General features: G+C 37.6%; 1 protein-coding gene across 3 annotated transcripts in view; it reads left to right on the forward strand.

Moving 5' to 3' along the window:
- The window catches only part of CD47 (CD47 molecule), a 54,475-nt gene that overhangs the window by 21,681 nt on the left and 18,006 nt on the right, over positions 1–14,788 (forward strand). For all 3 annotated transcript variants that reach the window (XM_019922533.3, XM_073804262.1, XM_033855857.2), the window contains exon 3: positions 1,813–1,902. In XM_019922533.3, the coding sequence (XP_019778092.1) occupies positions 1,813–1,902 (90 nt within the window). The remainder of the gene's footprint in view (positions 1–1,812; positions 1,903–14,788) is intronic.

The following is a 14,788-nucleotide window of genomic DNA, read 5'->3' on the forward strand; positions in this document are numbered from 1 at the left end:
ACGTAGAGAAAAATAGGTTAAGAATAGTCGTTAGATCATTGAGCTTTTACCAAATCCTCTGGGCATTAGATACGAAAAACTAAAGATGATTCATGAAGGTTTTTCCTGGTAGGATTTTAGACTGAATTGAAATGGGTTTTCTTTGGTATAGGAAGATGCTCAGTAATTCAGTTGGAAATTAAGATATGAATTCAGAGTATCTGAAGACATCTGTCTCTTGGTAGAGATCTGCAACCATGAGAGCATCCACCCCCCAACCCCAAAAAACTCTCTTTCATTCACTCACTATTTTTTGACTATCGGAACCTTCAGCAACAAACCAATTGAGTCTCTACTATGTGTAGTGCAAAATGCTAGATTATGGAAAGTCAATATCTGTGAGATAGAATTCATAATATTATATTCTGTGGATTGTTGTGAACATTTACCAGAGCTTAACATTATAAGCTAACACAAGAAACGCATGGCTAGTATTACTGTATGAAATCCCACAAGTCTTCTTGCATGCTGATACAGAGGCAGAGCAGTGGAAGATTTGAAAATGTGCACAGCGCATTCCCTCTTCACAGGCAAACTTTGAAATGCTTTCAGTGCATTTACTTGGCTTTATTGTTAGAAAAGAAATTTCACAGGTAAAATTATCGTCTTAAGAGTTGATAAGATGCAATTAAACTTAATTTTTCAAAAGTTCTCAACAAATCTTTCTGAAGACTTAAAATCACAATTTCCTTTATATAGAACAAATCATTTCATATTATCATTCTCTAGGTAACTTGTAAACCACTTAATACCTAAAGCCCCTCATGTTACTTTATATCTAAACAATCATTTGAAGCCTAATTATTCATAAATACGTCTTCTATTCCAGAGTAAGTTTGAGAAAAGCCAGGGCTCACATCCGTCTTGGTTTTAGTCAGAGTAAGGTGAAGGTACCCAGTTGTACAACTTCCACACTTTGATACCCTGAGTAAGTCTTTACAGAAAGACTTCATTGTTGGTTTAAGGTAAATTCTTGGCATGTTACACATACAGGTGTTCACTGTAGGAGCACATAATAATAATTGAAGTTAATGTTTACTGAGTACTTGGTAAGTGCCAAGATTTGTTTTAGGCCCTTTTCATGTATTAACTTCGTTAACAATCACAACAGTCCAGTTATCCCAGTGTAACAATGAGGACACTGAAGAACAGAGAGGTGTTAAGACTTTGTCCAAGATCACATAGATTGTAAGTTAGGGTTGGATTTCAAACCAGGCGCTATAGCTACAGAACCTTGTTCTAAGCTCCTGTACCATATTACCTCCTTCCAGAAGTCATAGGTTAGGGAAAATGTGGTGAAAAGCACTTAAAGAACTAGTTTCTTGTTTCATAAGTAAAATTTGCTGTATAAGTTAAATTATATATATAATTTGTTACTTAATTATTTTAAGACCAAAGGTTTTTTTTTGGTTTTTCTTTTTTGGTTTTTTTTTTTGGTTTTTTCTTTTGGTGTTACGCGGGCCTCTCACTGTTGTGGCCTCTCCCGTTGCGGAGCACAGGCTCCGGACATGCAGCCTCAGCGGCCATGGCTTACGGGCCCAGCCGCTCCGCGGCATGTGGGATCCTCCCGGACCGGGGCACGAACCCCTGTCTCCTGCATCGGCAGGCAGACTCTGAACCACTGCGCCACCAGGGAAGCCCTAAGACCAAAGTTTCAATTAATTGTTTTTATTTTCCATCTCCACAATAAAATATATTGTTTACTATTCATGGGCAGGAGCTACAGTGATTATAGTAAATGTTAATTGTGATTTTTGTTTTCTCTTTTCCCAGTTTCATGGTTTTCTCCAAATGAAAATATCCTCACTGTTATTTTCCCAATTTTGGCTATACTTCTATTCTGGGGACAGTTTGGTGTTGTGAGTAAGTACTTACTTCTATTTTTCATTTATGTTATACTGGTTAAATTGTTATTTCTGGCAGACAATGCTGGTGAAATATTTTATTTAACCAAATTGTATTAGCAAGCATGATAACATGGTAAATAAGAATATACAGTCAATATTAATATTCTCCTTGAAGTCTATATTGTTCCTCATACTTTGCTTCAGTTCACTTTTAATTCCTAAGAAGGTTTTTTTTTCCTTAGCTTCTTAAGAATGAACATCGGGAATCCTGATAATAACAATACCTTTGACTCAACTGGTTTTAATATTTATAGAGCATTTACACATACATTATTTTCTTTGGTAAAGAGATGGTTACAGCCTACATTGGTGTTGACAAGATAGGATGACGTAGAAGGAGCGATCAAGATGGCGGAGTAGGAAGCCCCTGAGCTTACCTGCTCCCACGGCACACCAAAGTTACAACTATTTACAGAGTAACTGTCTCTGAGAACGACCTAAAGACTAACAGAGAAGGTACTCTACAATTAAAGATATAAAGAAGAAACCACAACAAGATGAGTAGGAGGGGCAGAGGTGTGGTCTTGTCAGGACCCACACTTAAGGGTCCTTAAGTAGGAGGAAAATCACAACAATGGAAATCCTCCCCGAGGACTGAGGGGTCAAGCTCCACATCCACCTCCCCATCCTGGGGGTCCTAAACCATGAATACAAGTGCCCAAAATGTCTGACTGAATACCTGTGGAACTTATGTTTGGGAGAGCCAGAGAGCTGTAGGATACCAAGACTTTGCTCTTAAAGGTGTGCACAGAAACTTACTTGCTCCAAGTCCCAGCACAGAGACAGCAGTTTGACAGGTGTCTGAGTCAGACCCACTTGCTTATCTTGGAGAGCCTCACTGAGAGACAGGAGGCAGCTGGAATTCCCCCCGGAAGTGAGATGCTGGCGGCAGCCATTTTTGTGATCTCGTTCTACCACTCCAACACCTTCACTGGAGGGCACCATATTGGAATCCTCCCTCTAGCATATTAGCTCTGGGGACCGGCACAGCCTACCAGCAATCATGCAACTTGTAGCATTTGCATGCTGACAGGTTGCACAGCCAACAGTGCTGGGGAGCCTATCATGCCCACCAGTGTGCCCACAGGAGTTGGCCTCACACACAATAAAAGGGCACAAAGAGTCCACATAGGGGACACTCCTGGAGCATCTGGCTCTGGTAGCCATAGGGAAGCTTGCTGCTGGGCCCCATAGGACATCTACATAAGGCCACTTTTCTAAGATTGGGAGATGTAATGGACCTACCTAATACATAGAAATAAACAGAGAATTAGGCAGTATGAGAGACAGAGGAATATGTTTCAAATGAAAGAACAAGAAAAACTCTCAGAAAAAGAGCTAAATGAAACAGAGATAAGCAATCTACCTGATAAAGAGTTTAAGGTAATGATCATAAAGATGCTTACTGAACTCTGGAGAAGAGTGGATGAACACAGTGAGAACTTCAACAAAGAGTTAGAAAATAGAAAAAAGAATCCATCAGAACTGAAGAATACAATAACTGAAGTGAAAAATACATTAGAGGGGATCAACAGTAGATTAGATGATACAGAAGGACAGATCAGTGATCTAGAATACAGAGTACTATAAATCACTCAAACTGAACAGAAAAAAAGAAAAAAAGAATTTTTAAAATGAGGATAGTTTGAGGGACTTTTGAGACAACATCAAGTATACTAACATTCACATTATAGGGGTCCCAGAAGCAGGAGAGAGAGAGAAAGGGGCAGAAAATATATTTGAAGAAATAATGGCTAAAACTTCCCTAATCTGGGGGATGAAAGAGATATTCAGTTCCAGGAAGCATAGAGAGTCCCAAGAAAGATGAACTCAAAGAGATCCACACCAAGACATATCACGATTAAAATGACATAACTTAAAGATAAGAGAGTTTTAAAGGCAGCAAAAGAAAAGCAACACTAGTCACAATCGTGGGAATTCCCATAACGTTATCAGCCAATTTTTCAGCAGGAATTTTACAGGCCAGAAGGGAATGACATGCTGTATTTAAAATGCTGAAAGGAAAAATCTTACCACCAAAAATATTCTACCTGGCAACATTGTCATTCATAAATGAAGGAGAGAGAAAGAATTTCCCAGACAAGCAAAAACTAAGAGTTCATCACCACCTTACAAGCTGGTTCATAAACCAGCCTTACAATAAATGTTAAAGGGTCTTCTTTAAGTGGAGAAGACAAGGTCATATCTGGAGATAAGAAAGTATATGAAAGGAAAACTCTCACTGCTAAGGCAAATATATAGTAAAGGCAGTGGATTGTCACTTAAAAAGTGAATGTTAAATGACAAAAGTTGTAAAATCAAGTATAACTACAGTAAATGTTATTTGTGTATACAAAATAGAAAGATGTAAGTATGACATCAAAAACATACAACAGGGTTGGGGGGAGTAAAAACATAGTTTTCAGAATGTGTTTGAACTTAAGTGACTATCAGGTTAAAGCAATCTGCTGTGTATATAGGTTCATGTATATAAACCTCATGGTAACCACAAACCAAAAACCTATAATAGCTACACAAAAAGTAAAGGGGAAGGAACTGAAACACAAAGCTAAAGAAAATCATCAGACCATGAGGGAAGAGACTAAAAGATGAAAGGAACAGACAAGAACTACAAAAGCAACCAGAAAACAATTAACAAAATGACAATAAAAGTGCATACCTATCAATAACCACTTTCAATGTAAATGGACTAAATGCTCCAATCAAAAGACACGGGATGGCTGAATGGACACAAGAACAAGACCCTTCTATATATGCTGCCTACAAAAGATTCACTTCAAACCTAAAGACATACATGCACTGAAAGTGAAAGGATGGAAAAATATGTTCCTTACAAATGGAAACAAAAAGAAAGCTGAGGTAGCAGTTCTCATATCAAGGAAAATAGACTTTAAAACAAAGACTTTAAGAGAAGACAAAAAAAAAAAAAAAAGGTGTTACATAAGGATAAAGGGATCAATCCAAGAAGAGGATATAACATTCATAAGTATTTATGCACTCAACAAAGGAGCACCTAAATATATAAAGCAAGTAGTATAGGAAAATTGACAATAATACAATAGCTGGGGACTTTGATACTCCACTTACGTCAGTGGATAGATCATCTACACAGAAAATTAATAAGAAAATATTGGCCTTAAATGACACATCAGACTTGATAGAATTAATAGACATTTATAGAACATTCCATTCAAAACCAACAGAATACACACTCTTTTCAAGTGCACGTGAAATACTCTCCAAGATAGATCACATGCTAAGCCACAAAACCAGTCTCAGTAAATTTAAAAAGATTGAAATCATATCAAGCATCTTTTCCTATCACAACAGTATGAAACTAGAAATCAGTTACAAGAAGAAAAATGGAAAAAACACAAACAAGTGGAGGCTAAACAACATGCTACTAAACAACCATTGGGTCACTGAAGAAATCAAAGAGGAAATTAAAAAATACCTGGGACAAATGAAAATGGAAACACAATGATCCAAAATCTTTGCATTGCAGCAAAAGCAGTTCTAAGAGGGGAGTTTATGGTGATACAGGCCTACATCAAGAAATAAGAAAAATCTCAAATAAACAATAGAACCTTATACCTAAAGGAACTAGAAAAGAGGAACCAACAAAGCCCGAAAGTAGTAGAAAGAAGGAAATAGTAAGGATCAGAGCAAAACTAAATGAAAAAAAAGACTTTAAAAAAAAACAGTAAAAAAAGATCAGTGAAACTAAGAGCTGGCTTTTTGAAAAGATAAAATTTTATGAACCTTTAAGCCATACTCATCAAGAAAAAAAGAGAAAGGGCCCAAGTAAATGGAATAAGAAATGAAAGAGAAGTTACAATTGACACCTCAAAAATACAAAGGATCATAAGAGATTATTACTAACAGTTATACACCAGCAAATTAGACAACCTAGAAGAGATACATAAATTCTTAAAAACACACAATCTTCCAAGACTGAATCAGGAAGAGATAGAAAATCTGAGCAGTCCAATTACTGGAAGTGAAATTGAATTAGTAATCAAAAAACTCTGAACAGACAAAAGTCTGGGAGCAGATAGTTTCACAGGTGAATCTACTAAACATTTAAAGAAGAGTTATTACCTATCCTTCTCAAGCTATTCCAAAAAAATAGAAGAAGGAATACCCTCAAATTTGTTCTGTGAGGCCAGATTTACCCTGATACTAAAACCCGTCAAAGACACTAGAAAAAAAAAAAAAAATACAGGACAATATCCCCGATGAACATAGATGCAAAAATCCTTGACAAAATACTAGCAAAATGAATTCAGCAGTACATTAAAAGGATCATAGGCCACAATCACGTGGGATTTATCCCAGGAACGCAAGGATGTTTCAATATCCACAAATTAATTTAACATGATACGTCACATTAGCAAGACAAAAGAAAAATATCATTTGATTACCTCAATTGATGCAGAAAGAGCAGTTGACAAAATCCAACATCCATTTATGATAAACACTCAAGAAAGTAGGTGTACCCAAGATAATAAAACCACGTATAACAAACCCACAGCTAACATCATATTCAATGGAGAAAAACTGAAAGCTTTTCCTCTAAGGTTAGAAACAAGACAGGATGCCCACTCTCACCACTTTTATTCAACATTGTATAGGAAGTCCTAGTCACAGCAATCAGACAAGAAAAGAGGTAAAAGGCATCCAAATTGGAAAGGCAAAAGTAAAACTGTCATATTTATGTATAACATGATGCTACATATAGAAAAGCCTAAAGACTCCATGGAAAAAATGTTAGAACTGGTAAATGAATTCAGTAAGTGGTAGCATACAAAATCAATATACAGAAATCTGTTGTATATCTATATATTAAGAATGAACTATCAGAAAGAGAAATTAAGAAAGCAATCCCATTTACAATTGCATCAAAAAAAATAAATTTAACCAAGGAGGTGAAAGACCTATAATCTGAAAACTATAAGACACTGATGAAAGAAATTGAAGACAACACAGACAAATGGAAATATATTCTGTGCTCATAGATTGAAAGAATTAATATCGTTAAATTGTCCATACTACCCAAAGCAATCTACAGATTTAATGAATCCCTATCAAAATACCAGTGGCATTTTTTAAAGAACTGGAACACATAATCTTAAAATTTTCATGGAAACACAAAAGACCCTGTATAAACAATCTTAAGAAAGAAGAACACAAAAAAAAAAAAAAAGAAAGAAAGAAAAACAAAGCTGCAGGTTATCACTCTCTTTGATTTCAAACTATACCACAAAGCTTTAGTAATCAAAACTGTATGTTACTGGCACAAAAACAGACACAAAGATCAATGGAACAGAATAGAGAGCCCAGAAAGAAACCCACACACTTATGGTCAACTAATTTACAATAAAGGAGCCAAGACTATACAGTGGGGGAAAGACAGTCTCTCTTCAATAAATGGTGTTGGTAAAACTGGACAGGTATGTGGAAAAGCATGAAACTGGACTACTTTTAGTAGTCTAAACTTTTAAACTTCATTTATTTATTTATTTATTTGTTTGTTTATTGGCTGTGTTGGGTCTTCGTTGCTGCGTGCGGGCTTTCTCTAGTTGCAGTGAGTGGGGGCTACTCTTCGTTGTGGTGCGCAGGCTTCTCATTGCGGTGGCTTCTCTTGTTGTGGAGCATGGGCTCTAGGTGCACAGGCTTCAGTAGTTGTGGCACATGGGCTCAGTAGTTGTGGCTCACGGGCTCTAAAGCGCAGGCTCAGTAGTTGTGGCGCATGGGTTAGTTGCTCCACGGCATGTGGGATCTTCCCAGACCAGGGCTTAAACCCGTGTCCCATGCATTGGCAGGCAGATTCTTAACCATGGTACCAGGGAAGTCCCAAAACTTTTAAAATGTAAGATTTATTTCTCATCTCCCTATAGCACACTGAAATAGTCATTGAAGGCTGGTAAACATTTATATAAGGCAAGGAGTAATTAATGGCTGATTTCATTTATTTATTTTATTCACTAGTGCAACCCTTATAAAATGAAAGCTAGTAAAATATTGTAGTGGATTGACCTATTATATATTTCATGAATTTTACTCAGAAGTTTAAGTCATGTGTATCTAAAGTGATACATAAAAATGGAAGGGAAATGACTGATTATGTATTCTAAGGATTCTTTTCAATGTATGGCACTCTGGAAATGCTTTGTGATTTCAAATCTGTTCTCAACTTTTGTATAAAAGGGCAAAAAAGAGGGAGAAAGGGCTAAGGGAGAAAACTGTCAAGATATTTCACAACTCTTACTTTCAAAACAGTGTCTAAAATTCTTGTGGAAATTTTCTTAGAATTTCAGTAAGTCTTTTATATCAAGAAAAAGACTGGTATAGCACGAAGACCTTGTCCACTGATGTTAGGGAAAGCCTTTATGCCTATTGGCAGACTCAGGCCTTAAGGCCTATGTCATATGATTTAAACAGGCAATAGCCTTTTTCTAAGATCATGAAATCATTTCGCTGAAGTGTGATTTGTTGCATTTGGATTGATTGAACTGTGCTGATCGTGACATTACCATTAGTAACATATTATTTTTAGTGGACTGAACCGGGAGTGTATTCACTATCAGCCGTATTCTTACAAAATAAGCTTTACCATTGTTTTTCTGACTTAAAAAAAAGTAATACATATCACTTTAGGATACCTTATACAACATAGGAAGTCTAGAGAAAAAACAAAAATCATCTGGAGTCTCACAGCCTGGAAATAAACTATTGAGGTATTCTAGTGAATTTCTCCTTCCCTTTCTGTCTTCTTTCTTGAAAAAGGAAAAACCATAAATGGACTCATATAGCTTACATACTTGTAAATGCTGATTTGCCTCCCGTGTTTTCAGAAATCTTTTTGTAGTTGCCTGTGCTCTACTTTTATGGATGTACTATAATTTACTTAACTCTCATCTTGATGGATATTAAGGGTATTTCCAAATTTTCTTGATACTATGAAAGTATCTAGTGTTACATACCTTTAGTACATACTAAAGGTATGTAACACTAGAAATGGCAGAGATGGTATTTTAAGCCTCATGATACATGTTGCCAACATGTTTTCCAGCACCATTGTATCAATTACTACTGCAGGTGAGAATACCTGTCTTTTACCTCACAAGCTTGACATCATTATAATTCTAAAATCTTTGGTAATTCAATGGTTAAAAAACATCATCTTAATTTTCATTTTTGTGTTAGGGTAAATGTTCTTTTTTATATGTATTCTATTGGTCATATTTTTTGGGGGGGCCATGCCTTGTGGGATCTTGGTTCCCTGACCTGGGATCAAACCCGTGCCCCCTGCAGTGGAAGCACGGAGTCCTAAACACTGGACCAGCAGGGAACTCCCTTCTATTGATCATATTTTAAGGAATGTGATCATAAACCTAAAAAAATATTTTAGTGGCAATTTTTTTTTGTAAATAATTTTTTAACATCTTTATTGGAGTATAATTGCTTTACAATGGTGTGATAGTTTCTGCTGTATAACAAACTGAATCAGCTATACCTAAACATATATCCCTTTATCCCCTCCCTCTTGCGTCTCCCTCCCACCCTCCCTATCCCACCCCTCTAGGTGGTCACAAAGCACCGAGCTAATCTCCCTGTGCTGTGCCGCTGCTTCCCACTAGCTATCTATTTTACATTTGGTAGTGTATATATGTCCACATAGTGGCAATTTTTTAATTAGGCTCATCTTAGAACAAGTAAATGTAGTGTGTGTGTGTGTGTGTGTGTGTGTGTGTGTGTGTGTGTGTAGGAGGTACCTATATACTTGATTCACCCAGCCTGCGCTCACATTTAAAGGTGTTTTTGATAATAGTACCTAAATATTTGTAGAGCTCTTGCTTTGTGTGATAAGCACTGTGCAAAGTACTCTACATCTGAAATCACATTTACTTCTTTCAGGAACTCTGTGGGGATAGATACTGTTGTTATCATTCCCATTTTATAGACAAGAGACAGAGGCACAGATTGGTTAGGCAATTTGCCCACCATCACCCAACTGTTTCTTGGTAGTACTGGGATTTGAAACAGTGCTATTTACCACTACATTATAGTGCCTCCCTGTCTTGAAATTATTTGGAATGTGTTTTTGTTTTCTTTTCCCAAGAAGGGTGAACCTATATCTGGATATACACACTGAGTAAAAGAAACTGTTATTTATAGAGTAGAATGTGGACCCACTTTATTTATTCAATAAATGTCTTTTGACAGGGTACCTACTGATTACTAGGCACTGGGCGGTATGCTAGAGATGTAGAAGTGAAATGTAAATTGCCCCTGGCTTTGTAGCACTGCTCTGTGCCTTCTGTCACATCTTCAGGATAGATATGAATCTAAATCTACTTCTCCCTTGGTACGCTTTGTAGGAGGCCTCCTGTTTATGGCCTGGGGATTCCACCAACAGGAAAGCCCCCTTTTTCCCCACTTGCTGCTTGGTTTTGCATTTTTTATATCAAGAAAAAGACTTGGGGCTTCCCTGGTGGCGCAGTGGTTGAGAGTCCGCCTGCCGATGCAGGGGACACGGGTTCGTGACCCGGTCGGATCCCACATGCCGCGGAGCGGCTGGGCCCGTGAGCCATGGCCGCTGAGCCTGCGCGTCCAGAGCCTGTGCTCCGCAACGGGAGAGGCCACAACAGTGAGAGGCCCGCGTACCGCAAAAAGAAAAAAAAAAGATTTGAATCAAGTCTTTACATGCTCTAAAGTATTAATAGTAACTCAGACCCATGACTTTCTAAGTTTCTAGTTCCTTTTAACTTTTTCTGTACTTGACCTCAGGGGGTTTCTCTCTGGTTTTTCTAGCTCAGAGTGTCATTCTTTTTGGTGATCCAAGATAAAACCTAAACCCTGTGTCAGCTAAACATCCAGTTATGACAGCAGATTATGCTTTCACTTTGAGGAGAAAGAGTTTCTTTATACCAGAACTGTATCTTGAACTGTATCTCAGGATGCCATCGATCCTGCTGAGAAAGAAGCCTTGAGAAGACTTCTGAACTCTGGAAGCCAAGCCAAGGGGTCCCAAACGTGGTGAGCCTTAGACCACATTTTGAAGACAAAGGTCTCTCATGGGAAAATGTTCCTAAATACCTTTGCCTTTAGCTTTAACTTACAAGCTTTTAAGCAGAATCTTACGCTTAGCACACAGCTCAGAGAATCCTCGAATCAAACACTGAGCCTTAACCAAAGTAACAATTTTCTTAATAGTATTGCATTTCAGGTATTTTGTTTTTGTTCTGAAAACTGTACCAACTCAGTTTTCCACTGCACTGACAATTATGTTTCTGGCTGATTTTCAGGGTTGTCCTTCCTTACTCTTTGACAATATAACAGGTATTTTCTACCATTTAGATGTTTGATGAATGATTTCAATTGCTGCCCATCGAGACCTGTAGTTTTTATAGGATTAAGGTTCAACTTCATATCAAGAACTGGATAACATCGGGGAAGGGGAAGGGGAAGCTGGGACGAAGTGAGAGAGTGGCATGGACATATATACACTACCAAATATAAGACAGATAGCTAGTGGGAAGCAGCTGTATAGCACAGGGAGATCAGCTCGGTGCTTTGAGACCACCTAGAGGGGTGGGATAGGGAGGGTGGGAGGGAGACGCAAGAGGGAGGGGATATGGGGATATATGTATACATATAGCTGATTCACTTCATTATAAAGCAGAAACTAACACAACATTGTAAAGCAATTATACTCCAATAAAGATGTTAAAAAAAATAACTGGATAACATGTTGAAATTCTTTGAGATAGGAGTATCTATTCTTATTTTTTCTTCTTTAGAACTGTTGTATTATTCAGTGAATCCCTGCTTTACACAGAACTGCGGGACTATAAATATGACCATATAAGCTGAAACTCTGCAGAACAATCTAATAATAAATGCCAAAGTTTACTATAGTTCCGTGACCTTTAAACTTTTTGTCAAAACGTTAAAACCTCTCTTACTGTCAGTGATAAATGTATTAGGAAATGAAGAAAATAGTAAAACTAATATTTAGTACATGATAAATTAAAACATAAAAAACATTGAGAATTGAAGAATTTTATCAAGGGTAGTTTGAAAAATGCTTGCCTCCTCTTCTCATATAACTGAATACAGAGCAAGCATCTTGTCTATGCCTTGGTGAATTGTCATACTTCTTTCTAAGATCGAATCAGCTTCCATCACTTTCAATGTCATGAACTATCCATCGCAAAGAATTCCTTTCATGTGAAGTTTTTCTGCCAGAGTCACGTCCTCTGGGACATCTTCATTCTTTGTCACAGCCGCCTCATTGTCCTCATGTATGCCAATAAGTTCACTTTTACTAAGTTCTTCTGGCTGCGTATCTAGACTCTCTTGAACGGCAGTAGTGTTGACATTCCACAGTCAGCTATTCTGTAACCGCAGTTACCTTCTATTCGAATTTCGCTTCCAGCATTATCACATCTCGTTTCTTTGCTCCCTCACCTTTATTGCCCTGTTTCCTCTTTTGATTGTCCATTGTAAAATGTTGCAGTGGCTTATGACTGGGAGACAGGAGGTAACACAACATATGCTTTGCTGTCTGTGCGTGAATTGAATAACAGATGTGCAGTGACCAGTCACCAGCAGTCTTTGAAAAGCGTAACATGAGTGGTCACTGATCATGATGCATATCTGTTATTTATGCAGTGATTTGTGAATTGAAGAGATATCAGAGAAGTTTACACTTTATGCAATTACTCAGTTAATATATTGTGAACTCTGTTTTGGGGGGACTTGTGTTATTTAACTAAATGATGGTAACTGAAATTCATGCATGTCAGAACCGGGCAAAGAGAGGACAGCTGTAATTTATTTCAAATTTGTGCATTCTAGGCATCTTTCATTTCGTTTTCTAACTTTCTAGTCCCTGCTCAAGATTATTCCTTCCACAAGGATTTTGGTTACTGCTCAAGGGTCTCTACAGAAATTGGTTAGGGGTCTCTATAGAAATCATTGTTGGAAAATTCAAGGAAAAAAATTCTCCATCACAACAGCCTTGAGATCCTACTAAGTCCTTGAGTGCAATCTTGAGGAGTAGCTTAATATTGAACGTGATTAGGCCATGAAAACACATTTAAAAGAAGTAATGGAACAGAATTTCTTTGTAGATTAGAAAAATCATTCCGACCGAAGTAAAGACGTATACTAACAGCACCAGGAAATTTCTGTCCACAAAGGTAAAGTATCATCATGATAGATATTATTGCAAAGAATTCTATTAAATAATCTTGGACTCCCATTGCTTTCCCTTGGTCCTGTCCACATAATTATCAAATTCTGTTATTAAATCGTGTTTTTATACACTGATTTTATTGTGGAAGGAACTGAACAAAACTATAGCTTAGCAGTATACTCTTTTGTAGAAATACAGTTGCTATTCCTTTGACCCTTTCCCAATTCAAACGTCCCAATTTCCTGCATATATTCTGAAGGTGTGGCACCATCCACAAGACCAGGAATGTTTGGAACCAAGGAAAGGAAGTTAGTGTGTTAGACATCATCTTCTTTTATCTTTTATATTCAAATTACTTCAAAGCCCAGGCTTCATAAAGATTGGGCTCTTTTATTGCCGGGTCCTGTAGACTGGGAATGTGATATCTAGTCAGTCTTCATTTTGACAAAATTATTTCATCGAAACAAGTTGGATAGTGTATGGAGTCCATTATAAAATTATTTTACTCTCCTTCTGGCAAGTAATCAGTTTATTATTGGCATTAATATTCATTTTTATCCAGCACCAGTTTCACAAAGCCTTCACTGTTTTTTTAATGTGCGTTAAATATTTTTAAAATTGTAATTTTAATTTAATTTAATAAAAAATTTGAAATTGTAATTTTATTTTAAAACTTATGAGATGTGCTTTATCCTGCATTGGAGACAATATTGATGTGCAGCTCAACAGAAACCAGGAACATTCTAAAATTACTTTCCGAGAGTTATCAGAAGATAGCACTGTAATAATAAAATCAAACGTGTCTCCCTTTATGATTTTTTCCTTTTTTTTTTTTTTTTTTTTTTTTTTTTTTTGTGGTAGGCGGGCCTCTCACTGTTGTGGCCTCTTCCGTTGCGGAGCACAGGCTCCAGACGTGCAGGGTCAGCGGCCATGGCTCACCGGCCCAGCCGCTCTGCGGCATGTGGGATCCTCCCGGACCGGGGCACGAACCCGTCTCCCCTGCATCGGCAGGCGGACTCTCAACCACTGCGCCACCAGGGAAGCCCCGATTTTTTCCTTATTTGATGTACATTTTACCTCACTGTTTAACCTTCCTGTTTGCCACTAACTCACTAATCACTTAGTAAGGGATCATTTAAATGTCATGCATTATAACAGGCATTGAGTTCATGGATTTTAGGGTTTTGTTAGGTGGACTTCAGCCTGTGTGGGTCTATGTGGGCTTATTGAATACCATCTTTGGGGTGTCATTAAAACTAAGATGATAGTTTTATTTGATCTCCAAGTTGAGCCTGGTAATTTCACTAGACTTCTTCTGCCACAGCCTGCATTCTGTCTCGTATGTGCTTTATGTCAGTGACAAGGAGACAAGAAAACCTTAATGGAGTATCTATTCATAGTATTAGCACGTTTCTTCAGGTGGCTAGAGGGACATGTCATTTCTCTGTTCGCATGAATCTGAAAGATTAAATACATAATAGGGCTTTCTTAGGCTAGGGTAGACCCACACCTTTTATTTAACTGGAGGAGAAGATCTGGGAGTAACACTTCCCATGACACATTCCCCACCAACACACACACTCATTCCCATATTAGAATGTCAGGAGCACTGAGG

This window comes from Tursiops truncatus, chromosome 4 (genome assembly GCF_011762595.2).
Source record: "Tursiops truncatus isolate mTurTru1 chromosome 4, mTurTru1.mat.Y, whole genome shotgun sequence".
Lineage (NCBI taxonomy): Eukaryota > Metazoa > Chordata > Mammalia > Artiodactyla > Delphinidae > Tursiops > Tursiops truncatus.